The 24,814-nt window shown below is 58.3% G+C and overlaps 1 protein-coding gene across 5 annotated transcripts in view; it reads left to right on the forward strand.

Annotated features, from left to right (window-relative positions):
• The first annotated feature begins 3,739 nt into the window (after nt 1-3,739).
• NECTIN2 (nectin cell adhesion molecule 2) overlaps nt 3,740-24,814 on the forward strand; it is a 39,942-nt gene continuing 18,867 nt past the window's right edge. For 2 of the 5 annotated variants that reach the window (XM_037882736.2, XM_037882737.2), the window contains exons 1-5: nt 3,765-3,953; nt 21,085-21,435; nt 22,033-22,326; nt 22,580-22,697; nt 24,114-24,262. In XM_037882736.2, coding sequence (XP_037738664.1) covers nt 3,911-3,953; nt 21,085-21,435; nt 22,033-22,326; nt 22,580-22,697; nt 24,114-24,262 — 955 coding nt within the window. In that variant the 5' untranslated portion in view covers nt 3,765-3,910. Of the gene's footprint in view, nt 3,954-18,136; nt 18,669-21,084; nt 21,436-22,032; nt 22,327-22,579; nt 22,698-24,113; nt 24,263-24,814 lie in introns of those variants that run through there. The other 3 variants (XM_037882735.2, XM_037882734.2, XM_037882738.2) reach the window with 3 other exon arrangements.

Raw genomic sequence — 24,814 nt, forward strand, 5'->3', positions numbered from 1 at the left:
AATCAAGAAAGTTTAAGTTCCTAACAGCCAGAAATTTTCTGTTGTGAATGGATCCACTGACTTTCCTGTTGAAGGATCCAGTGTGGAGAGCTTTGAGAAGGTCTCAGATGAAGTGAAAGCTGTTAAGAAAGTTAACAGTCCTATAACCGGTTTCAGAGTAACGGCCGTGTTAGTCTGTATTCGCAAAAAGAAAAGGAGGACTTGTGGCACCTTAGAGACTAACCAATTTATTTGAGCATAAGCTTTCGTGAGCTATAGCTCATTTCATCGGATGCATACAATGGAAAGTGTAGAAGATCTTTTTATACACACAAAGCATGAAAAAATACCTCCCCCCACCCCACTCTCCTGCTGCTAATAGCTTATCTAAAGTGATCACTCTCCTTACAATGTGTATGATAATCAAGGTGGGCCATTTCCAGCACAAATCCAGGTTTTCTAACCCCCCCCCCCCCCACGCATACAAACTCACTCTCCAGCTGGTAATAGCTTATCTAAAGTGACCACTCTCCTTACAATGTGTATGATACCAAGTGGCTGTGTTTGGCCAGCTTGTTGGGGAGACAAGGTTGTTGAGAAAGTAATGTCTCCATGCTAGTTCTGTAAGTGAACAGTATGTGGCCCTGGTCAAGATGGGGGCTCTTAACCAAGAGAGCCTGAATTGCAGCCCTCCAGACTGGAGCGCTGGGAGAAGACCTGATCCCAGTGTGACCCCCGGGAGTTTTGGGGTGGCAAAAGGGCATAGGCCACATAAACCTTCCCACATGTGGCATGCTAGTGCTATCGACCACCCCCGACCTAAGGGAGGGCGTGAAACTGGAAGGGCCTGGTGTAACCAGGAACCGGACTCCACCAAGGAACGGGAGAGATGCTGGGGCATCCATGGGAATGTCGGTGGGTTCGAACTTCCCCAGGTCACCGGCTAAAGCGACCCCACTCAGTTCGGTCTCGAAGGGGGGAGTGATGTGATGAAGCAGGACTGTTCTTAATGTTTCCTCTGAATAGTGTGGGGGTGCCTCATTTTCCCCTAGGCAGTTCTTAAGTATCTAGGGGGTGGGATAAGGGTGTATGATCGTTGCAGAGCCCTAGAGGGCAGGTGTGTGCAGGGATCTGGACACAGACAATGGCCGACACCCTGTTTCCTGGCAACTGATGGCCTGGCCCTTCCCCCCTGCAAGGTGAGAGCTAAAGGGTTGGAGAACAAAGGAATCAGGTCCCCTCCTGGCCCGGAAAAGGGACAAAGCCCAGAGGAGGAGGGGCGGGAGAGAGTTTCAGTTTGGGGCTGGCTGGAGACATGGAGTGAAGGGCAGACGGGGTTGTCTGGCTCACTGCCCCCCAAAATGGACCCAGCTGAGGGGTCCTGTTCTCTGCACCTACAAGCTCTGTGTTAGACCATGTTCCTGTCATCTAATAAAGCTTCTGTTTTGCTGGCTGGCTGAGAGTCACGTCTGACTGCGGAGTTGGGGGGCAGGACCCTCTGTCTTCCCCAGGAGCCCGCCTGGGTGGACTGGCTGTGGGAAGCGCACGGAGGGGCAGAGGATGCTGAATGCTCCGAGGTCAGACCCAGGAAGGTGGAAGCCGTGTGAGCTTTTTGCCCTGCAGACAGTCTGCTCACAGAAAGGAGACTTCTCCAGCGTCCTGACTGGCTTCATAGGGAGCAGTTCCAGAGCATCGCCCGGGGACTCCGTGACACCTGCCCCCTTTAAGGAGGAGGGAGGCCGGGGCCAGCCATCCCTTTAAGGAGCAGCTGTTCAAGGGAGCAGCTGCCCAGCTGGGGAATGGTGCCAGGTGTCAGTTAGGGCTACCCTGGAAAATGTGAAAACCGTGCTTTAGGCCCCGCCTAGGGGATGAGCGCAGGCAGATAGCTGGGGAGGGACCCCGGCTGCATCATGCCCAGCCCCATGGAGGAGGGCTGCGGTGTCCTGAACTGCAGGGTGGGGGTGCAAGTCGAAGGACCAGGCAGGAGGTTGGTAGGAAAATCTCTCCAGCGAGGTTGGGGACTGTTTTGGGGCTGGCTGAGCTCCCTGGAGCAGAGCGACCCAGGAGCTGGGAACCAGGGTGAAGTAGCAGCCCAAGAGGGTTGGGGCCTAACAGGCCGTGCTGGGCTGTACTGAGACAGAACAAATCTGCCCCCAAGAAGGGGGGATGTTGTCCCAAGTGCTTCTGGCTGTCAGCGAGATAGCGGGACAATCGGGAGGGAACTGACTGCAGGAGCCCTGCAGGGTCACCTTGTGCCACAAGGGGGCACGCCGAGGACAGTGCTGCCACCCCCCCACGGAGATGGGGGCCTGTGTTGTGCTGATCATTGCACAGACCCCCCTGAGTTTGGGCCCCCCCTTGTGCTGGGGGTGGCACCGACCCCCTGAGATGGGGGTCCCCAGGGTGCTCGGTGCTGCACAGACCCCAGCCGAGATCAGGTCCCCCGTCGCCCAGGGGCTGCAGACACACAGGGAGATGAGATGGGCCCTGCCTTGAAGGGCTCACAGTCTAAAAGCCAAAGGCAGGATCGCTCTCCAGCTGGGAGCAGAGGCCCGGAGAGCAGCAGGGACTGGCCTACGGGCACCCAGGGAGTCACCAGCAGAGCTGGGAATCGAACCCAGAGGTCCAGGGTGCCAGCTTGGGGCCTGACCCATCAGGGCAGCCTTTCTGCTGAGGAGGTACAAAGCCCTGGCCCTGCCTCAGATCCAGCCCCAGGCGGGGCCTTTTCCCCAGGCAGCCCTGACTCTGATCTGGCCTCGGGGCACGGCTGTTGGCTGGTTCAGGGGTGTGGGGAAGGGACATGGGGCTTTTCTCTATCACCACCCTCTTCCCTAACAGCGGAGCAGGAATCGGGGATTGGGCAAGTTACCCTGAGATAGCTGCTGACTCGGCGGGCACCTGATCAAGGGGCAGGTGGGGGTCTGGGATATTGGGGTGTAGGTCTCCCAAGAAAGGTAACCAATTGCATTCAGTGGGATGTGCAAGGAGAAGCCACGCTTCTCCAGTCTCTGCTAGGGTGGGCATCACTCCCCTGACCCCAGGACTCCTGGGTTCTTTCCCTGGCTCTGGGAGGGGAGTGGGTATGGTGGGGGTGTCCGGGAGCCAGGACTCCTAGGCTCTATCCCCAGCTCTGGGAGGGACAGGGGGGTCTAGTGGTTAGAGTGGGAGGGGTCTGGGAGCCAGGGCTCCTGGGTTCTTTCCTTTAGCCTGATAGAGCCCCTTCCTGCTCAGGCCAGGTGTGGGGTGCTGCGGCCTTGAGGAACCAGCCCCCCCTCTATAAACCCATCATCGCTGATCATTATCCCGGCCGCCGGGGGGCTCCTGGCCCTGCCGGACTCGCGGGGTCCACAGAGGGGTGCAGGCAGGACAGGGCTGCACCCCAGACTCCGTGGGGGTCCGTTCTCGGCCCCTGCCGGGGGTCTGGGATGTGGACACCCCGCTGTGCCCTGGACTGCGACGCCACCTCGGCGGGCTTGGGTCCGGGTCTGACCGTGGAGGGGGGTTTAGGGGCCGGGAGGCGCCTGACCCCCGAGGTGCCCCCGCCTGCGGATCCCCCCGTGAGGGCTGGGGGGAGGGTCCGTGCCCGGGGGGGCTGAGGCGCTGAGTGCCGGGCTGGGGCAGGGGGGACTGAGCCCCGGTTGCTAAGGGCTGGGGGCGCGCGCGGGCCGGAGCCCCCCGAGTCCGCAGGCTGGGTGGGGGAGCCGGCCCGGGGGCGGGGTGCCGGGTGGGGGCGGGGCGGGGCGGGGCTAGCGCTGGGGCCGGGCCGGGCCGGGCGCATGACTGGGCTGGGCTGGGCTGGGCTCAGGCAGGCGGGCGCCGAGGAGACCGGGGCAGCGGCGCGGGGCAGGACGGACACAGCGGCGCCGGCTGGACAGAGGGACGCGGCCGGACACCGAGCCGGGGTCGAGCCCAGCGGGTCCCCCTGCGTCCCATGGGCGCGCCCCGCAGCCTCGTCTTCTGGTGCCTGCTGAGCGGTAAGGGAGGCGTCCCCCCGATCCCTCCTGCGCCCCCAGATCCCCCGATCCCTCCTGCGCCCCTCATCCCGCGTCCCCCCTCCCCAGACCCCTCCTGCGCCCCCCGATCCCTCCAGACCCCCCGATCCCCCCCTGCGCCCCATCCCCCTCCAGACCTCCCCAATCCCCCCTGCGCCCCCAGTTCCCCCGGTCCCCCCTGCGCCCCCCATCCTGCGCCCCCCCTCCCCAGACCCCTCCAGACCCCCCGATCCCCCCTGCGCCCCCAGTTCCCCTGGTGCCTCCTGCGTCCCCCCTCCCGATCCCTCCTAACCCCCTGCATCCCCATCCCGCCTTCGCCCCCCTCACTCGCCCCCGATGCGCCCCCAGCTCCAGGCTTTGCCATGCCCCCCCGATTCTGCCACCTCCCCCCTGTCCCGCGCCCCCCTCGGTCTTGCCCCCACCCCCGAACTCCGGCCCTTGGCATCTGCCCTCTCCCTGGATAAACTTTCTCTGTTCCCAAGATGGCGAGGTTCAGGGAACCTGTTTCTCTGGCTGGGCGCCGGGAGGCGGGGGCGTAGCCTTCGGACTCTGCTCAACTGAAGGGGGGCGGTCAGTGCCTATTGTCCCCCCTCTGCCCGAAGGAATGTGGGGAATTTCAGCCGGCGGGGGGAACCTCTTTTACCCCGGCAGCTCCCCACACTGGAGCGAGCGAGTGGGGTCCTGGCCCCCCATTGTCCCGGGGTGGGGCTGTTGGGACATCGCGTCCCGCCCCACGACCCTTGGGAGCTGTGAAAAGGGCTCGCAGCCCCGGGGCAGGACAGCGGCTGGGGGCCGGCTCTGCCTTGCGTCCTGGCTCCTGTGGGAACAGCTGTGTGAAGTCACCGGATCCCAGGAGAGCCTGGGGCGTTGGCGCAAGAGAAAGGTATCGCAGAAACTGTGGATCTAGGGGAAAAGTGAACTCCTACTCGGAGGTCTCTGAAACCGAGACTGGGAGCGACTCCGCTAAACGCAATCTGCTTTCAACTCCGTGTAAACACTAGGCTAGCGGAAGGCCCCTAAACTTGACACCAACCCCTCCCCCATGCTCCAGCTGGTGCTGGGACACCTGGGTTCTGTTGTTCTGCCCCTGTGACGCAGGCCTTGTCCATACTAGCAGGTTTCGCCTCTGTCCCTAAACTGGTCTAGCTAACATGGCACCAGGATCGGCGATTCCTTGGCCCAGTCCTGCTCTGGGTGGGCCCCACGTTCTGGGTAGAGCTTGGTCCCTGTCCCGCTGAGCAATGGGACCCTGCAGTCCAGCTGTCTAGGACCCCAGAACCAGGCCCCCCCCCCAGAGCCTGTGGCACGTATGGGACTTCAGTTATACCTGGTATCACCACTTCCTGGTGTGCGAAGCAAAGTGAGCTCTGTGGGTGGCACCTTTATCCTGGTCTCACTGTCCCTGCCAGGCCTCACCCCCTGTAACGATTCAGACTGGAAATAAGGTGAACCTGTTCATCTGGGGCGGGCAGAGAAGGAGACTAACCCTTGGCTGAAGCAATTCACCAAGAGGTATGGCGGGTTTTTAAATCAAGGTGGCAATTCTTAAATCTAGATGGGATAAAAAATGCCTGGACTCCAATAGGAACGATTGTGGGCCAGGTCTCTGACCTGTGTCATCCAGGAGGTCAGGCCAGATGATCCCAAGGGCCCTTCTGGCCTGGGATCTATTGTACTACTGGCTTCTAGCGGAGACCAGGTGTGCGCGTGCGTGTGTGTGTTTGCGTACACCACAGACATCTGCCAGCACAGCCGTGCCGCTCAGCGATGTGAGGGGGTCACTGTCCTGGGTGTAATTGTACGCGGGGGTTTAGTCCAGGCTGCCGCTAGCTCAGGGCAAGCTATGCTGGTGTGTGCGGCAGTCACACCCAGTTGCTGTGTTGATGCACCCCACGCCCGGGTCTTGGTTCCCAACCTGCAATATGAGGAGGTGCTCTTGCCCCTAGCTCACAGGAGTGGGGGGTAGATGTTGTGGGAAGCTCTGCTAAGACAGCAAAGGAGGCCATATAATGGCTGAGCACAGCCCTGTCCTTATTTCCTATGGGCTGCTCTGCCATTTTAGCTACAAACAAATCTTGCCTCTGAAGTCTTCTTTTTCTTAGTCTAATCAGCCCCCCGGCTTTTCAAGGGAAACGGGAACTCCTGGGAAAACTTCATTTTCTTTGTGGGTTTTTGACAAAATGGATTGAAAATTTTCATGTTTTGGATTTTTCTGGGTTGACCCTGGAGGGAAAACAGCAAAACAACCCCCCCAAAACCATACACCCCAGGAAACTGGAATTTTAGCTTGGTTGGAAAATGCTTTAGAACATAAGAACTGCTATACTGGGTCAGACCAAAGGTCCATCCCATCCAGTATCCTGTCTTCAGACAGTGGCCAGTGCCAGGTGCCCCAGAGGGAATGAACAGAACAGGGAATCATCAAGTGATCCACCCCCTGTCACCCATTCCCAGCTGCTGGCAAACTGAGGCTAGGGACACCATCCTTGCCCATCCTGGCTTTGTGGAATGAAAACTCCTGACTGTTCTCCAGCACCTCCAGTTCCAGCACCTGTGCATTGGTCTGACCCCGCTTGGCTGCTCTGAGCACCCCAGCTATTCTTGCGGGAGACATTGGCGTCAGTGTGACCTCTGCTCCCTCGCTGCTGATGGAAATGACTTCAGTCGTTGAAAGGGAGGGAGGGGAAGCCAAATTTAATGGTCTCTAAGGTGCCACAAGTACTCCTTTTCTTTTTAATGGACTCTGGGGCTGAAATGTGTGATGTCCCCATCACATGCACTGCCCCTGTGTATACAGGGGATGTTAAAATGGACCCTACACGCACGCGGCTCCTTTCTGCTGCACCTGCATGCGCTTGGCTTCAGCCCAGTGCGACTTGGCCTGAGGCGGGTATAGCAGAGAGAGGGCCCCCAGCTGGCTGCCTGTCTCCCTGGTCTGGTGGCAGGCTGCTGGGTTGGGGGCCTGTACGGGTGCTGTTAGGGACATTAGGCATACCCTCTGTGCGGGGCGGTTCTGCAGGAGGGTGGGGGCCTTTCGCGGTACACCCAGGTGCTCTAGATGTAAAATATCCTGCTGAGAAAGGCAGAGTGCGTGCGGTGTGTTTAGGGAACGTTCTGCGGGCACAGATCCTACTGGCAACTTGCAGTCACTGTGTGTACAGCTATGCTGTAGGGATACAGGTTGTGTCAGGAGGAGGGTGTGTAGGAATGTAGGGTGTGTATTGGGCACCGGGTGTGCCAGGGGGCACCCTGTGCTTAGGGAGTGCAGGTCTGCCTGCTTCAGGGGGGCCAAGTGCGCTCTAGCCCACAGGTTCCCAAACTTCTTTTGCTGCACTCTCTTTTGGAGTTTGGTGTCCCATGAAGGCCCCATCCCGTTGGGGAGGGAAACACGGCCCTTGTGGGGAGGGGAGAGCTGGAAAAGGAGGCCAGCCAGGTGGGATGGGAGGGGTGCAAGAAAGAGTTCCCCCCACCCTCCGCACCCACCAGGCAGCAGCTGCTCCAGTGGCTCAGAGGGCTGGGCCCCACTGCCAGTCTGGGCTTTTGACCTGCTGGGCCTGGCTGCAGCACGGCACGGGTTTGGCACCATGATGGGGGCAGCTGGGCCAAACCCGAGCCACGCTGAGCCCTGTGTGCCAGCTTGTCATTGGGTGCCTCGGTCATTGAGAACCCCAGCAGCCCCACTCCCCTCCCCTGTCCACTCCCCTTGAGCCCAGCACACCCTGGCTGAGCCAGACACACAGAAAGGCAGGCTCAGGGCCCAGCCTGGGAGCATTAACCCCTTCCTCTCCTGCTGGCCACGTGGCCCTGGGAAACCCCCGGATGCTCCGATTCATCCTGCTCCATGAATCGCACCCGTCCGCCCCCTCTGTTCTGGGGGTGTGTGTCTGTCTGTGTGCACTGGTGCAAACACTAGAGCTCATCCCAAAAGTAGCTATTTTCCTTGGGAAATTAAAAAATAAATCCCCTACAAATGGCTTGTGAAAGTTTCCCCTGAAGAATATTTGCGGTTTTGACAGAAAAATGAAATCTGTTTGGGGGGATGGAGACTGGCTTTGGGGGAGGGTTACAGAGAATGGGGCTTTTTGAAAATCAGTTTTTTATTATCAATTTCCACCAAAAGTCGAGAGGAATTGGTCAAACCCAGACATTGCACTGGGCAGCTTCTGGGTTTCGACAAAGTTGGGTTTGCAAAAATCCCATTTCGATGGGAGAAAACTTGCAGCTGGCTCTAGAGCTGCAGGAATGGCATAACGACACCCCCGCCCCCAGTGCAGACTCGGTCAGAGCCCCCGTCAGGCCGAGGTCCCGGTTTCCCCCAGCGCTGCACTTTTGCCTCCTCCTACCTAGGTGACGGGGCAAACGTCTGTGGCATGTTCAGGCTGTACAGCGGCTCACCCCCATTTTGAGCTGGAGTGAATCCCGGGGTCCTGTCCACTGGGTGGGATTTGAGCCTGAAGCATCCAGGAGCTTGCAAAGATCAGTGGACTTGGCTGGCCTCCCTGGGCCTCTGTGAGGTTGGGAACTGCCCCGATCCACAGATGGGGAAACAGAGGCACAGGGAGATTCAGTGACGTGTACAAGGAGCTGAGACTAGAACCCAGGCGTCCTGAGCCCCAGGTTAGCACCTTGCCTACGGGCCCAGCCTGTCCTTGGGCAGAGCTGGTGAGCCTGGCGTCATTTGTATTGTGATGGCACCTGTCCACCCCCATTGTGCCGGGAGCTGCAGGGGTCCTGGGGGATGGTCCCTACCCAAAGAGCTCAGTCTGAATAGCCAGAGGGGATTGCCCTCCTGTCGCTACTGCTGGGATCGGAGGCCCAGGAAAAGGCAGCGGCTGGCTGGTGACAGAGCTGGTATTTCACGGCCCAGACTTTACCAATAGTTAGAAGCCAGACACCAAAGAGACCACTGTTGCCAGGGACGGTGCTGGAGGTTGGGGAGGCTGTGGGGCCATGGCAGAGACGTCGCCTGCACTGACCCCTTTGCACTGGGGCCCTGCTGCTTTGGGACAAGCAGCCAATGCAAAGCCCATTGACTTTGTTTGCACTGGCCGAAGGGAGTGGGAGAGGCTGCAGAGAGGAGCTGCATCCCAGTACTGTCTGTCCCTGGGTACAACCCACTCCGTAGTCCCTGCTGTGCTGTGCACACCCCTGCCTCTGCACCCCCCTCCCACTCCCGCCTCCCTGTTCCAGCCCTAATCCCAGCTCCGCCCTGCCTTTGTCTCCAATGCACCAGCATTCCTGAGATACCCTGGCCAGGGGACGCAATAGTGGGGAATGGGGGCTGGGAGCCCGGACTCCTGGGTTCTCTCAAAGGGTTGGTGTTTAGAGCAGGGGCTGTGTTGTAGCCCTGTTTGCTGTGTCTGGCAGTGGCAGCCGTACGGGCCCTGATGTGGGGGAAGGGAGAAGGAACGGGCTTCTCAATAATGAACTGAATAGATGAGCTGTGAAGCGCTGTCTCTGCTCGTTGAGATCTCCCTGAACTGCGGTGTCCCCCTGGGCCCTGCGGGACAGGGAGCGTAATCCTGGCAGACGTGCAACCCCCACCCTGCGCCTCAGCTGCGATGCTGCCTTCCTGGAAGTGACTCTTGGACCGAGATGGGGGCTCATTGCAGCAGCACGGCAAGGGATGTGGCGGCATGATGTGAGGAGAGACTGCTCTGTCCTCTGCAGCTACAGTGCTGAGCCAGGACTCCCGGATTCTAACCCAAGCTCAGGGGGAGTGCGGTCTTGTGGTTAGAGCAGGGGGGCTGGGAGCCAGGACTCCTGGGTTCTGTCCCCGGCTCTGGCATTGTAAGATTAGCCAAGTGTCCTTCCTGCTTGTCCCTCCGTTTCCTGTCTGTAAAACGGGGATACCCGCCCTCCCCTTGTCGTTGGGCACCTGCTTCTCTGAAGTGCAGAGTTGCGTCTCATTGATCCTCCAGTGCTGGCCTTGGAGCGGCAGGGCTGTGACTGGCTTCCCAGGGAAGGGACTCAGGGAGCAGGGACAGGTCTGCCAGGTGGTGGGTGTAGTCGTGGAGAGATTGCAGGGAGCCCCCCTTCGGTTACTCTCTCAAGGGCTCCTGTGTCCCCCTGCTGACCTGCAGGCAGCTGCGCCTTCTCCCAGCCTATCATCTGCCCCCGCCCCGCACCCTCTGGCCTGCCTTCCAGGGGTTAGTTCTCTCCCCCACCCTGTCCGCAGTCTGGCACCAGGCAGATAGGGGAGTGGATATCTGCTGCCAGGCCCCGCTCCACTGAAACTGCTTTGTCTGCCTGCTGTGACTACATCAAACAGCACTGCCCCGCCCTCACCATGCAGGGCAGCTTCCTGGTGGGTGACCTACTTCTCCCCTCCCCCATCATTTGCATGTATTTAAAAAACCAGGGAGAATCAAAATTACCCCCGCCCCAGGGGCTGCTTGCTGCATCTTGTGGGTTATATTTATTAAGCCATATTGATTGGCCTGGCACACACACCCCATCGTCCCCTTCCCGGATTCCCCAGGGCTGCAGACTCTTCTCCTGCCAATTGCGCTCTGGATTGGATGGCCTTTATGGTTCAGACCCTGGGTTCAGCTGGGTTCTCTCCCAGCTCTGGGAGGGGAGTGGGGTCCAGTTAGGGTGAGCAGATAGCGTGAAAAATTGGGACGGGATGGTGGGTAATAGGTGCCTATATAAGACAAAGCCCAGAATATCGGGACTGTCCCTATAAAATCGGGACATCTGATCACCCTAGGTCTAGTGGTTAGGGGTGGGGGAGTCGGGAGCCAGGACTCCTGGGTTCTCTCCCAGCTCTGGGAGGGGAGTGGGGTCTCGTGGTTTAGAGCTGGGAGCCAAAACTCCTGGGTTCTCTCCCAGCTTTGGGCCACTGGGTGGCCATGGGCAAGTCACAGTCCTCAGGTGTATAAACAGGGGAGCTGTGAGGAGGAGCAGGGAGGCGATTTTACCTCTGTCTTGGTGAGACAGATCCTGGAATCCTGCGTCCCGTTCTGGGGGCGCCTGTGGAAAAGCTGAAGAGGGGGCAGAGACGAGCCCCAGAAACGATCTAAGGCTGGAGAAAAAGGTCTGATGGGGAGAGATGGACGCAGCGCAATCTGGTTGAGAGCTGACTTGGTTATGGGGTTTGAGCGCCATCCCGGGGAGAAATCCTGCGAGCTGCAGCCGTGGAGCTAGCAAAGGAAGGCGGAGGAGCCAGGGGCTGGCAGCTGCCGCCAGACAAATCCCAGCTGCGACAGGAGGCACCAGTCTGACATTGAGGGGGTCACTAGGAGAACAAACTCCTGAGGGCCGTGGCTCCATCTCAGACCCAGAGCGGGGGCCTTTCTGGAAGGGGCTTTCGCCAAATGTGGGTGATTGGGCTCAGTGCAGGGTCACTGGGTGAAACTTGCTGGCCTGCGATGTCCCCTCTGGGGATGGGGAATGGCCCCTCTGGCCTTAACATCTAGAAAAATGACCGTTGCTGCCTCGCATGGTTTCCCCACCTGTTGGATGTAAAGAATCTGGCTTATGCTGGTGGCTTGTATCCTGGAAAGGTTTCAAGGATCATCTGGGCATGAGCTGGCAGCCGATGCTGTAGCTAAGGGGGAGTGAATGGGTCCCTGGGGTGTCTGGGCAGGAGAATAGCAAGCCAGAGCAGGGTGGAGGTGTTATCTCTGTGTACAACATGGGTGAGGCCATCACTGGACACTGCCTCGGGTTCTGGTGCTGTAAACAAAGTGGGAAGGGCTCGGAGAAGAGCTACAAGATTGTTTTGGGGGCTGGGAAAGTGGCCTTTGCCCGTGCCCCTCCCTGCATTCAGCGTCTGCAGGGGAAAGTTAAGAAGTGGTCAGTCATAATCAGTGTGGGTTGCTTTGATCCGCTGCCTCTCCCTTCTCCAGACAGCAAACATGCACCAGGATCAGCTGGCTCCTCAGGCCCTGATCGGAGCCTGGGCAGAGCGGCCTTGTTAAAGAGCTGGGATGAGACATGTCACACCTGGGTTCTCTTCCCAGCTCTGCCAGGCTTGCTGGATGACCTTGGGAGAGTCACTGCAGCCCTCGGTTCCCATCGGTAATGCAGGATAATGATCCTGCCTTGGTCTGTTGAGACTGGACGCTCTGGGAGTCTCTTCCCGTGTCTGCAGCACCCAGTATGATGGGGACTTCTGATCTCGGGGGCGGGGTCCTGATTTCTGTTGGGGCCTCTAGCAATCAGAATCGTAGGACTGGAAGAGACCTCAAGAGGTCCTCTAGTCCAGTCCCATGCATTCAAGGCAGGATGAGGTATTATCTAGATCATCCCTGAGAGGTGTCTGTCTAACGTGATCTTAAAAATCTCCAATGATGGAGATTCTACAACCTCCCTAGGCAATTTATTCCAGTGCTTAACCATTCTGACACTTAGGAAGTTTTTCCTAATATCCAACCTAAACCTCCCTTGCTTCAATTTAAGCCCATTGCTTCTTGTCCTAGCCTCAGAGGTTATGGAGAATATTTTTTCTCCCTCCTCCTTGTAACAGCCTTTTATGTACTTGAAAACTGTTACCGTGTCCCCTCTGAGTCGTCTCGTCTCTTCAGACTAAACACATCCAATTTTTTCAGTCTTCCCTCATAGGTCATGTTTTTCAGACCTTTTAATCATTTTTGTTGCTCTTCTCTGGACTTTCTCCAATTTGTCCAGATCTTTCCTGAAATGTGGCGCCCAGAACTGGACTCAATGCTCCAGCTGAGGCCTAATCAGTAGAGCAGAAGAATTACTTCTTGTCTTGTTTACAACACTCCTGCTAAGACATCTCAGAATGATGTTTGCTTTTTATGCAACAGTTACACAATTTACTCATATTTAGCTTGTGATCCACTATGACCCCCAGATCCCTTTCTGCAATACTCCTTCCTGGGCAGTCATTTCCCATTTAGTGTGTGTGCAACTGGTTGTTCCTTCCTAAATGGAGTACTTTACATTTGTCCTTATTGAATTTTAACCTATTTACTTCAGACCATTTCTCCGGTTTGTCCAGATCATTTTGAATTTTAATCCTATCCTCGAAAGCACTTGCAACCCCTCCCAGTTTGATATCGTCAGCAAATGTTATAAGTGTACTCGCTATGCCATTATCTAAATGATTGAGGAAGATATTGAACAGAACTGGACCCAGGGCTAGTCCCTGAGTATAACAGGCATTAAATCTGTATTCATTAAGGATTAGTGTGTCCTTTGTATAGCCGTGGCTGCGAGGGGCATGCAGACCAGTCTAAATGTCGTCTGAGCACAGTTGAGGCCGGGGAATGCGCTCAGCTCCCCCAGAGCCCTTTGGGGTGACTCCTTGCCCCCATCCCAGATCAGAGATCACTCCCTTGATATGGTCGGTGGCCAGGGAACTGGAACCTGCCTCCTGCCAGCCCATGGATGCTGCAAGTCTCGTGTTTGGTTCCCTGCATCGCAGCAGAGCTGGGAATGTGAAAGGCTCCTGTGTCTGGGCCCCTCTCGCTGCTGTTTCCTGTGCAGGCTGCTCACCCTTTGCAGTAGTGCCGAGAGGCTGTATTTGGGGGGGAGAAACACATGATGAGACAGTCCCTGCCCCGCAGACCTGAGGGCCTCAGTGCACGTTAGTGTCATCCCTGTGTTAACGCTCAGCTGCAAAGGGTGAATTGCCGGGTGTCGTTCCCTGGCCTGGGTTATTCATAGATCGTCCAAGCCAGAAGGGACTGTTGTGAATATCTTGTCTGACCTGCTGTGTGACGCCAGCCAAGAGGGCAAACTAGGTTAACAGTGGGCCCCCATCCATTCTTATAGCTAGACCTATTGGAATGGTGCTCCTCCCAGAGCCGGGATAGAACCCTGGAGTCCTGGCTCCCAACCACACTTGCTCTAACCCACTAAACCCCATTCCCCTCCCAGAGTCAGGGATAGAACCCAGGAGTCCTGGCTCTGAGCCCCTAACAATGGCCGGAGCGTCTCCTCCCCCATCTATGCATGGGTGTCTCTTGTCATCCTCTCTTCCCAATGCGTGTTTCCATCTGGCTGCTGTCCCACCCCATGCCCCTGCCTCACACTGGAGCACCCAGCGCTTCAGGGCCTTGTCTCCTCCCCCCCTCGCCCAAGACGGGCACCTGGCACCTGAACTGCCCAGTGGGAAGGTGCCTTTTATATGTAACTTGCCTCTTACTGCTGCTGGAGCCTGTAGTTAGCCCCCACCCCACCCCGTGCTGCGATGCGGAGCCAGCATTGTCCACAGAGCTGACTGAAGCAGCATGGGGGGTGGCGGGGGGCCGCTAGCCCCCTCCCTGGCTCACCCGCAGTGGTGGGAATCTTATCTGGGTGCGTGAAGCTGGTGGGGGAATCGTGGTGGCTTCCAGGCTGGTCCAGCTGGAGACGCTTGTGCATTTGCAGCCCTGCTGCTGCTGTCTTGTCCTGTTGACTCAGCTGGAGGCAGGGAGAGGGAGAGTTAGACACAATCCTGGTCCCCCTTCTCTGTTTGCTCCCCCCTCCCAAAATATTCCTGATGAGGAACAGGTGCCTCTTAGCACCACAGCTTGGGGGTGTGGTCCAGGCTGGCAATACCAGCTGCTTGGGTTTACCTTGTACCTGCTGTGCTGAGATGTGGCTGCTTCTGGGGTGAGGCACGGGGGCTGTTTTTACAGGGCTCTCTTGCCTGCCTCTGAGATGCACCTCTGGGCTGTGGGGCCCATTTAACAGCAACGCAACAGTGCTAGTTAGCAATGTAGATTTGAGAAGGGAAAAGAGGGGGATTTGGGTTAGAGACTGTAATTATAAAGCCAGGAAAAAGGGGATAACCAAGCCCCCTACTAAGTCCAGGTTGATCTCAGCTCAGTCGGCGTCTCTGGGAGCTTCCCCGAGCAGTGGAGGATATAATGCGGCTCTGCAATTACCCTCCGCCTCCTCCTTTTCGGTTTCAGGTTTTTGTTTTTCCCCTCATGTAAAACTGAATTTTTAATGCTCCCGCCTCACGCTCGATCTGGTTTCTTATTAAGTTAGAGGCCGCTTCATTCACGCTCTTAGAATTAGACTGACTGTGGCACGCAGCTCGAGAGGGCTCTGTCGCTTCCCATTACGGGTAGGGGGTCTGCGTGCCTGGCTCGCTGGGATAATGGTCCTCGCTGAGGGACGAATCCTAAGAGAGGGCTCTGAAAGCCGGAGCAGAGAGGGGTTTGGGGATGGGTGCATTTGCCAGGCTAGTCCCTCAGCAGCTATAGCTATTTTTAAAAAGTGAAACAGTCTGTGTGTCTGTCCCATTGGCGGTCTGTCCTTTGTGTGTCTCGGCCCTGTGGCCGTCTGTCCTTTGTGTGTCTCTTTCTCTCTCGCAAAGATCCCTTAGCTGGCTGGGAACAAAAAAACCCTTTTCTTCTGCAGCAAAATCATCAGGCAAAAAATCTGCCTGGAGCCTTTTCCTCTCTCGTTTATCAAACTGATCCAAGTGGAGCGCAGGGATGGTGCAATTAGGGTTTGTTTGTTACACAGGGCTGAGGGGCCCCACTTCCCCGTCATGCCAGGTGCTGCACAGACCTCGCCCTCCCAGCCGAAATGCAGTGGAGGGGCTGGGCGTGATTGGGGGTGGGCGCAGTCCTGTTGGGCGCTGTATAGGCTCCCACCAGCCGAGATCAAAACGAGTCCCCCCACATTGTGCCGGATGCTCTGCAGTTGCCCCCGGCCATATTAGGGGCTCCCCCATTGTGCCAGGTGCTGGCCCCCAGGCTGAGATTGGAAGGGCCCCCCCAGTCAAGCGTGGTGCTGTGCAGACACAGAGCTGGGCGCAATCCTTGGCCCAAAATGTTCGCCGTCTAAGTGGCCAAAGGCAGGATCATCTCCCCACGTTACAGCTGGAGAGTTCGGTTCTGGGCGACGCAGGAACTGGCCCTGGTCACACAGGGAGCCAGCAGCAGGGCTGGGAAGTGAACCCAGGTGTCCTGAGTCACAGTCCACAACCCGGGTTTTCTTTGGAGGGGCTGAAGAGGGGAAATTGCAGCTCAAAAGGTTCTGGTTCGGCAGAGCTAGCGGAGGAGGGAGCCACAAGGGAAAGTAGTGTATCCCACAGCCAGTCTGAGACAGGGGCCCTGGGAGGAGAGTGGGGTCTAGTGATTAGAGCCGGGGGGGGGGGGGGGGGGGTGGCTGGGAGCCAGGACTCCTGGGTTCTATCCCAGCTCTGGGAGGGGAGTGAGGCCTATTGGACTGGGGGGGTGACTGGGAGCAGGACTCCTGGGTTCAGAGGGACCTAGACAAATTGGAGGATTGGGCCAAAAGCAATCTGATGAGGTTCAACAAGGACAAATGCAGAGTCCTGCACTTAGGACGGAAGTATCCCATGCACCGCTACAGACTAGGGACCGAATGGCTCGGCAGCAGTTCTGCAGAAAAAGACCTAGGGGTTACAGTGGACGAGAAGCTGGATATGAGTCAACAGCGTGCCCTTGTTGCCAAGAAGGCCAATGGCATTTTGGGATGTATAAGTAGGGGCATTGCCAGCAGATCGAGGGACGTGATCGTTCCCCTCTATTCCACATTGGTGAGGCCTCATCTGGAGTACTGTGTCCAGTTTTGGGCCCCACACTACAAGAAGGACGTGGATACATTGGAGAGAGTCCAGCGAAGGGCAACAAAAATGATTAGGGGTCTGGAACACATGACCTATGAGGAGAGGCTGAGGGAACTGGGATTGTTTAGTCTGCAGAAGAGAAGAATGAGGGGGGATTTGATAGCTGCTTTCAACTACCTGAGAGGTGGTTCCAGAGAGGGTGGCTCTAGACTGTTCTCAGTGGTAGCAGATGACAGAACAAGGAGTAATGGTCTCAAGTTGCAGTGGGGGAGGTTTAGGTTGGAGATTAGGAAAAACTTTTTCGCTAGGAGGGTGGTGAAACACTGGAATGCGTTACCTAGGGAGGTGGTGGAATCTCCTTCCCTAGAAGTTTTTAAGGTCAGGCTTGACAGAGCCCTGGCTGGGATGATTTAGTTGGGAATTGGCCCTGCTTTGAGCAGGGGGTTGGACTAGGTGACCTCCTGAGGTCCCTTCCAACCCTGATATTCTATGATTCTATGTTCTATCCAGGCTGTAGTGTGCTGAGCCAGGCCAGCCACAGTGATTAAAGTATGACCAATTCTCTCCCTGTCCCTGTTCAGTGCGTGGAAGCCTCCCCAGCTCCACTCCCTCTGTCCTTTACTCTCTGCTGACCCAGGCATGTTGCTTTCCCTTTTCTGCATTGTCTGGGTGGAGGGTGTGTGTATGTCTGGGTGTGTGTGCAGGAAACAGTGTCCCATGTCCTCCCAGCCAGACAGGAAGGCAGCTGTGGCAGGGACAGTAGGTTACTGTCTGTGAAGCAGAGGAGCTGGCACCTTACCCAGCAGCCTGGAAAAGCGGGGAGAACTGGGCTGCATTGCCCTGAGCCGTCTGCTGTCCTCATCTCTGTAGCAGGGGACATGCAGCCTTTGTGTGTGTGTGGGCTGGATTTGCATCCATGTCCCCCAAATCCCTGCCCAGATACCATGCTTTGTGTGCCCCCAGCCTGGATGGACACAGGCTCGCAGCTCTGCTGGAGGAGGAGAATGGGCCAGTTCTTAAGGGGGCTGGACTGGGAGCCAGGACTCCTGGGTTCTGTCCCAGGCACTGGGACGGGAGTGGGGTCTAGTGGGTTAGAGGTGGGGGGGGGGGGCCCTGGGAGCCAGGACTCCTGGGTTCTATCCCAGCTCTGGGAGTGGAGCAGTGTCTAGTGGTTAGAGCAGGGGGCTGGGAGCCAGGACTCCTATATTCCATTCGTAGCTTTGCTGCCAACTCACTGTGTGATGGTGGTGAGTCATTTACCAGCTGTGTCTGCTGAGTAACAGGTGTTTTCTGAGATACGAAGAATTTATTAGCGACAGTGTTTGGTTCCTCCCCCTGGGGCCAACAGGGAGCTCTGGGACTGGCGCAGGGCTGTAGTACAAGATGTTGGCCAGTTCCTGTGAAGCTGTGGGCCAGGTTGGGGTGGTGGCCGTGATCTCTCAGATGCAGGCCCAGCTATGGGATAGGTGGGGCTCTGTGTGTGCAAGTCATACCGAGGGGGAATCCCCATCTGGGAGCAGCAGCCAGGGGGTGGGCTGGCTCAGAGTGGGGTGGGGAATGGGATTCAGGGCCTTTCCCGGGGCGGGGGACTGGCTGGCTCAGGGAGTGAGGCACGGGGCTGTTCCTATCCATGGGGTATTCTAACTCTTGCAGTGGTCTGGGACGGGGTGTGTGTGAGGGAGGTGGTGGCTGGCAGGCCCTGTACCACTGTCTGCATTTGGAACAGGGGTCAGGACTGGTGCAAGGAGATAAGCTGCAGCTCTGGGGCAAATCCAAACCACTGGGGGGCACCTGTGCCAGGACACTCGCAGAGGTGCACATCTTCAGCTGAAGGGAGGCGGCTGTGAGTGATCCTGGGCCCCGTGGCATGTCTGCAGTGTGGGACTGGTACTGCTGGAGCTGGGGGCCTTTGGGGCTAATCTGTGTCGGGGCCCTCTGACCTCAGACCCAAGGCTCTTACCTGCTTAACTGGAAGCAGGCAGCTCCTGATCTGCAGCGCGTGTCCCCCTGGCTGGGGGTTCATGAAATCGGGTCAATGTCTTGGGCACGGGAGGGTGAAGCCGAATCAATGGAAGTGGCTCAGATAGCGAAGTCCGAGCCGGACCGGCTTCAGCAGCCTGAAAATACACTGTGCCTTCAGCCTGCACCCCTGTATGTGTAAACACGCAGTCTGTATGGATGCAGCCACGCAGGTACGGGGGGAGCAGGGATGTCCGCGCGGAGACGGGGTGTGGAGATGCACACTGGGGGCGGGGCTGGGGAGATCCAGCGCTCTGCCTGACTTGTGCTGCTGTTGTCACGACTCTTGTGCTATCTGATGTTTCTTCATAAAGACCCAGCTCCCAGGGTCATGTGATTTATTTGAGACTTGCCGCTTTTGTTTGGAAAAAGTCCATTCTGGCTCTCCTGGCTGGCAGGGTGGGGTGTCAGGAGACAAGAAAACAGCTCAAAAAGCAGAAGGCAAAACCAGCCAAATCAGGGCCGGGGGAGGAAGAGTTTAAGAAACAAAAACAATGGGTCTTATGTGGCCCTGAGTCACGAAAATTTCAGATTAGTGACTGTACAGGGAGAGGTGGAAGCCTTTGTGTGAGAGAGTTGGATGGGCGTGTATCTGTGCATGCAGGTCTGGGGCTGTGGATAGAACGAGTCAGGCTGTCTGTGCTGGAATACAATGGCACATTGGACAGACAGATGGCCGGGGGAGGCTCCCAGACCCTGCATGGGTCTCCTTGGGAGAGCAGCGCTGTCTCCGGTTAGCGGGATGAGCAAATCGGGTGCAAGGGGGCCTGTTAAATGGAGTGCATTTGATCAGCACCTGTAGCAGCATTCAGCTGGCTGGGCTAGAAACCTTCCCATGTCCCACGGCTGGCAGCCTCTGCCCGATTCTCCCTCGCTCTGGATTCGGGCGCGGGAGGGTGACAGCGCTTTAAACGGCACGCTTGCTCCTTTACGAATTCATGGCAGCACGGCGGAAGAGATCTTCATCTGGTGCATCCCTGACGGGATGGGGCATGGGGCTATTTATACAGGGACCCCTTGCCCAATGTTGGGGCTCCCAGCTCTTCCTTTGGGAAGACAATTCTCCAGCCTGATCCATCTCTCTGTTGTGATATTTTTCCATGGTATGCAGCCTAGCTTTTCCCTTTTCTGAACCAGCCCCAGTTGTCCCTTGGCCTTGTCTATATGCAGAGCTGCACCTCTTTAAGGTCTGGGTTTAAATGGATTCAGGTAACTGGTGTAAATGGCCCTGTGGACACACTGGGTTGGCTGGAGGTGGACTTAAGTCTAAGCATGCAGTTGGACCGGTTACAAAGCTGCCGCAGTCAGTTCTGTCGGAGCAATTCCCTGTGCAGCCCTTGCCCAGGCGTTGTTACTTGGGCAAATGACCCAGGAACAGGCGTGTTCGTACAGGGCTCTGCGTGCCCCAAACCCATAGAGTTAAACCCCTGGGCAGAGAAGAGCTGCAGAAATGATCTGAGGGCTGGAGAAAATGCCTTGGAGTGAGACTGAGCGTGCTCGGTCTGGCTAACGTCTCACAAGGGTCACGAGGTGCAGGGGTCGGGGGGTCGAAGTGGTTTCCATCACATGCAGAGTTTACAGTTTGGTTCAGTGGCTCTTGGCGCCCCCCTCTACACGCTGCTCCAACGCCCCTGAGGAGGTGACTGTCCCAGGCCCTGAAAGGCTCTCTGAACCGAGCGGAGAAGCAGAACAGGAGCCAGTGATGGGACAGTAAAGCCAGACATGGTACAACTGGAAACAAGGCACCAGTTCTGAGTGGATTGGGAGGGACTCCCATGGGAAGTGGTGGGCTCTCACTGAGAGGCGGGTTTGTGCAGGGGGACTGCATCGAATTCCCTGGCCTGTGCTATACAGCAGGTCAGGCTGCAAGCACAAACAGTCCCTTCTGACCTGAATCGCCCTGGATCTGTGGGTAGAAGGGTCCCGGGCGGGAAGGAAAAGCAGGTCCATAGGTGGAGAGACCATTAGATCATCTAGTCAGACCCCCAGAATAACACCTGCAACTTAAATGGCTCCTATCGGAATTATCCCCCCAAACCCATCTGTAACTCTCTGGGGTTGTGGCTCCCAGCCTTCCACATCTCCCTGTCAGAGGGGCATCCCCAGGGGCATCTCTGGGCTGCAGGGGCTTGGAGCTCAGTGTGGGATACTCGTGGGGGTGTGTGTCTATTGTTTTCCCCCCACAATCACTAACCAGCTCAGTCTCTCTCTAGGCTGTGAATCAGGACATTTGGATCTGTCCTGGCTTTGGGAAGGACGTGGGGTCTAGTGGTTAGAGCTGGGGGGCAGGGTTCTCTTCCTGGCTCTGAGAGGGGAGTGGGGTTTAGTGGTCAGAGCAGAGGGGTGGGGAACCAGGACTCCTGGGTTCTGTTCTGGCTCTGTGAGGGGAGTGGCGTTTAGTGGTCAGAACAGGGGGGCTGGGAGCCAGGAGTCCTCGTTTCTAGCTCTGGCAGGGGAGTGGGGTCCAGCGGGTCAAAGCAGGAGGGTCTGGGAGAGCAGACTCCTGGGTTCCATCCCAACTCTGTGAGTGGCATTGGGTCTAGTGGCTGTCCCTGTCCCACTAACTGGCTCTGTCTCTTCCCCCCACAGTGGTGCTGACCCAGCGGGTGAAGGTCCGGAATGAGGTCACGGGCTATGTGGGTGACGAGGCCACGCTGCAATGCCTCTTCCCCACAACCAGCTCCGACGTCAAGGTCAGCCAGGTTACCTGGATGAAGGAGATGGGGGGCAAGAAGCAGAACGTGGCTGTCTACCTCCCGGACCACAAGCCCAACTTCCCCTTGGACAACAGCGGCAGAATCCGGTTTCTGAACGTCTCCCTGCAGGACGCCACGCTGATCATCCAGCCCCTGCGCATGGGCGACGAGGGCACCTACATCTGCGAATTCGCCACCTACCCTCATGGCAACGAGGATGGGGTCACCACACTCAGCATCCTGGGTGAGGGGCGCGCCCCAGGCGGGGAACTGGTTGGGGGGAATGTCACATGGGGCCTTCCCTTCTAGGGTGTGCCAATCCCACCCAAGGGCATGGGACTGGCTGGGGTGGGGGTGGGGGAATGAGATATAGGCCTTCCCCTCTAGGGGGGGTGTGGGGCTGATGGTTTGGCCTGCAGGTCCCATCTTCTTAGGGAATGGTCTGTGGGATGCCCCTGGGGTCAGATGCAGCCTGCGCCACTCCCAGGGCAGGGGAAGTGGTGAAATCGGTGCCTCGGGGTTCCTCGTTCCTGTGTCTGACATGGGCAGAACTGCCTGTGCTAATTGCTTTAATTAACGATGGGGAAAGCATAGTTAGGCACGGCTACCAGGCCGCCCTGGGAGAAGATCTCGGTGGGCAGCTGCTGGGAAAGGGACTTTCAGCGACAGGATCTTGGCGAGATGAGACCAGGGAGCTGGGACTCGGGACTCCGGGGTCAGCTCCCACGGAGCTTGGCCAAGTCCAATCTCTGCGCAGTGCCTGGCGCGACGGCGCCCCCGATCTTGGCTGGAGGAGCCTGGGGAACGCCACTGGCTAACCCTGTCCTCTCGTCCCCCCCAGCCAGGCCCACCAACACAGCCGAGTCGCGGAAGGTGGTGGCGGGTAACACCATGATCCCGGTGGCTGTCTGCACCTCAGCCAATGGCAAACCCCCTGCCCGCATCACCTGGATCGCCACCCTTCCCGGCAATTTCAATGCTTCCGAGGTGACCAACGGAGACGGCACCGTCACTGTCACCAGCCAGTTCAATATGGTGCCCACGGCGGTGGCAGACCAGGAGCAAATCACCTGTGTCGTCAGCCAGAGGACACTGACGGAGCCGGAGAACATCCCTGTCACGCTGTCCGTGCTGTGTGAGTGCGGGGCCCGGGGCTCCTGGGTCCCATCCGCGGCTCTGGGAGGGGAGTGGGGGCTAGAGCAGAGGGCCTGGGAGCCAGGACTCCTGGGTTCTTTCCTGTCCCTGGTGGGGGAGTGGGGTCTAGTGGGTTAGAAGGTGGGGAGGGGCTGGGGGCCAGGACTCCTTGTCCCAGAGACAGAGAACCCAGGATAGCTTGGGCCCCAAAGGCAGGCGGTAGGGTCTGACTGGCCCCTCTGCTTTCTCCACAGACCCCCCGCAAGTCACCATCGAGGGCTATGATGACAACTGGTACGTGAGTCGGAGTGAGGCCGTGCTGAGATGTGTGGCCAAAGGGAACCCCAAACCCACCCATTACTCCTGGAGCACGTGAGTCCCTGCACAGGCCCATGGGGGAGGAGATGCTGCTGTTAGACCCCCCTCCCCACCCCCGAAACACACTGGCTGACTCCTAGATTGGGATCTAGTGGGTTAGAGCTGGTGGGCTGGGAGCCAGGACTCCTGGGTTGTATCCCTGGCTCTGGGAGGCAAGTGGGGCCTAGTGGGTTAGAGCAGGGGGCGCGGGGAGGCAGTGTTCCCTCTCATTTTTCCCACCCATGTGCACATGCACAAAACAAAATTCATGTGCTGGGAGTGGGGCCGAGGGGTTTGGAGTGTGGGGAGGGGGCTCTGTGGTTGAGCCAGGGATGAGGGTTCAGGGCTGGGGCTCCGGCTGGGAGTGCAGGCTCTGGGGTGGGGCTGGGGATGAGGGGTTTGGGGTGCAGGCTGCCCTGGGGTTATGGCAGGGAGAGAGGGTCCTTGGCTCTGGGAGGGGAGTGAGGTCTAGAGGGTTAGAGCTGCGGGGCTGGGAGCCAGGACTCCTGGGTTCTGTGCCCATCATGGGAGAAGGGGTGTTCCAGGGGACAAAGGGATTACATTTACAGGAGGGGTGGCAGGTCCTGGCTCATGGTGCTGCTCCCATGGGGAGGAGGAAATGAAAACATAAACCAGCTCCCAAACCTGTTTTTCTAGGTTGTGAAGGGCCTCAGGTCCTGTTCTGCTGGGTAGCAGGGCCCCAAACTCCCCAGAGCCAGGCTAGTAAGGGGCCCCGGGCACTCTCTGTAGGCGGGCCCCTCACCTCAGGGTGACCTGTCCCTGTGGGAGACTTGGTTGGCTGGGAGGGGGCTGTCTCATTCTGTCCCCGCTTCTGCAAGGCCCGGGAGGCTGATGGTCTGAACCAGTTCATCTTTCCCACCCGGGAGGAACAGCTGCACCCCCCCCACCCCCAGACCCTGCTAGGAGCAGGGCAGCCAGCTGCTGGTCACTCGGCAGCCGGGCTGAAAGGAGAGCCCTGTGCCGGCGAGGACTGCGGCTGGGGGGTGGGGGTCAGTGTGCTTTGGGCAGTGTGGCAGCCACGCTTACTTTGAGCATCGGAGGGGTTACCTGGGGGGCCCCACCCAGCCCCTGGCACAGAGCTCGGAACCGTTGTCCCAGTGGCTGCCCACCGCTGCCTGGGTCTCCCTCTGCCCCCCACTCCCCAGAGTGCGTCAGCAGCAAGTGTGTTGGGGGTTGTTCCTGCTTTGAATGCGCACCTGAAGGAGTCAGATGGCTGGGCGGGGCCTGGGAGCCAGGAGTCCTGGGTTCTATCCCAGCTCTGGGAGGGACGTGGGGTCTCTTATGTAGAGCATGGGATGGGGCTGGGAGCCAGGTCAAACCCCAGGTCTGAGAAGGGCGTGGGGTGGGTATGCTGGGAGTCAGGTCCCCCTGCCCTGGTCTCTAACCAGCCTCCCCCCTCCCTTCCCCCAGCCCCAGCGGGCCGCTGCCCCCCACGGTGCAGGTACAGGGCGACCGGCTGCTGGTGCAGTCGGTGGACGTGGCGGTGAACACGACCTTCATCTGCCAGGTCACTAATAGCGTGGGGACGACACGGGTCGAGCAGATCATCCTGGTGCGAGGTGAGTGCGTGGGAGTCCTTTCCTGGTGGCTGAGAATGGGGGGTGTCCCCTCCCCCACCAGGGGGACGGGTGTGTGATCTGGGTCCAGGGTCTGTTCAAAGGGCTGGAGGAGCGCAGGGTGGGGGTGGGAGGCTCATCCAGGGCTGGGGGTGTCTGTGTCCTGGGGGGGCTCCCAGGGGAAGGTGGCGCGATCTCATGCAGGGATATTGGAAGTTCCAGGGGGTGGGGTTCCCAGGAGTGGGGGAGGGGTGTCTGTGTCATCCCCTGGGAGGCGAAGGGGCCTCTCCTGGGGCGAGAGGGGGTCCCTGCAAATGTTGTTGGCGCCTACCCCTTCCCCCCCTGCCGGCCGCTTCATCGCCTGTCCCCAAGGCATTGCTCTGGATCCTGCTGGAGCCTGTGCCCTCTGAGCGAGGGACGGGGGCAGAGGCCCTGCCTAGCTGGTGGAAGCTGCTCGGGGAATGTGTTACATCTCATTGCCTTTTCTGGGGGTGTGGTGGGCTCTCCCACACCCCTGCTGGAAGCTGCAGGCTCTTCCCCCCACTCACCCACCTC

This window comes from Chelonia mydas, chromosome 24 (genome assembly GCF_015237465.2).
Source record: "Chelonia mydas isolate rCheMyd1 chromosome 24, rCheMyd1.pri.v2, whole genome shotgun sequence".
NCBI lineage: Eukaryota > Metazoa > Chordata > Testudines > Cheloniidae > Chelonia > Chelonia mydas.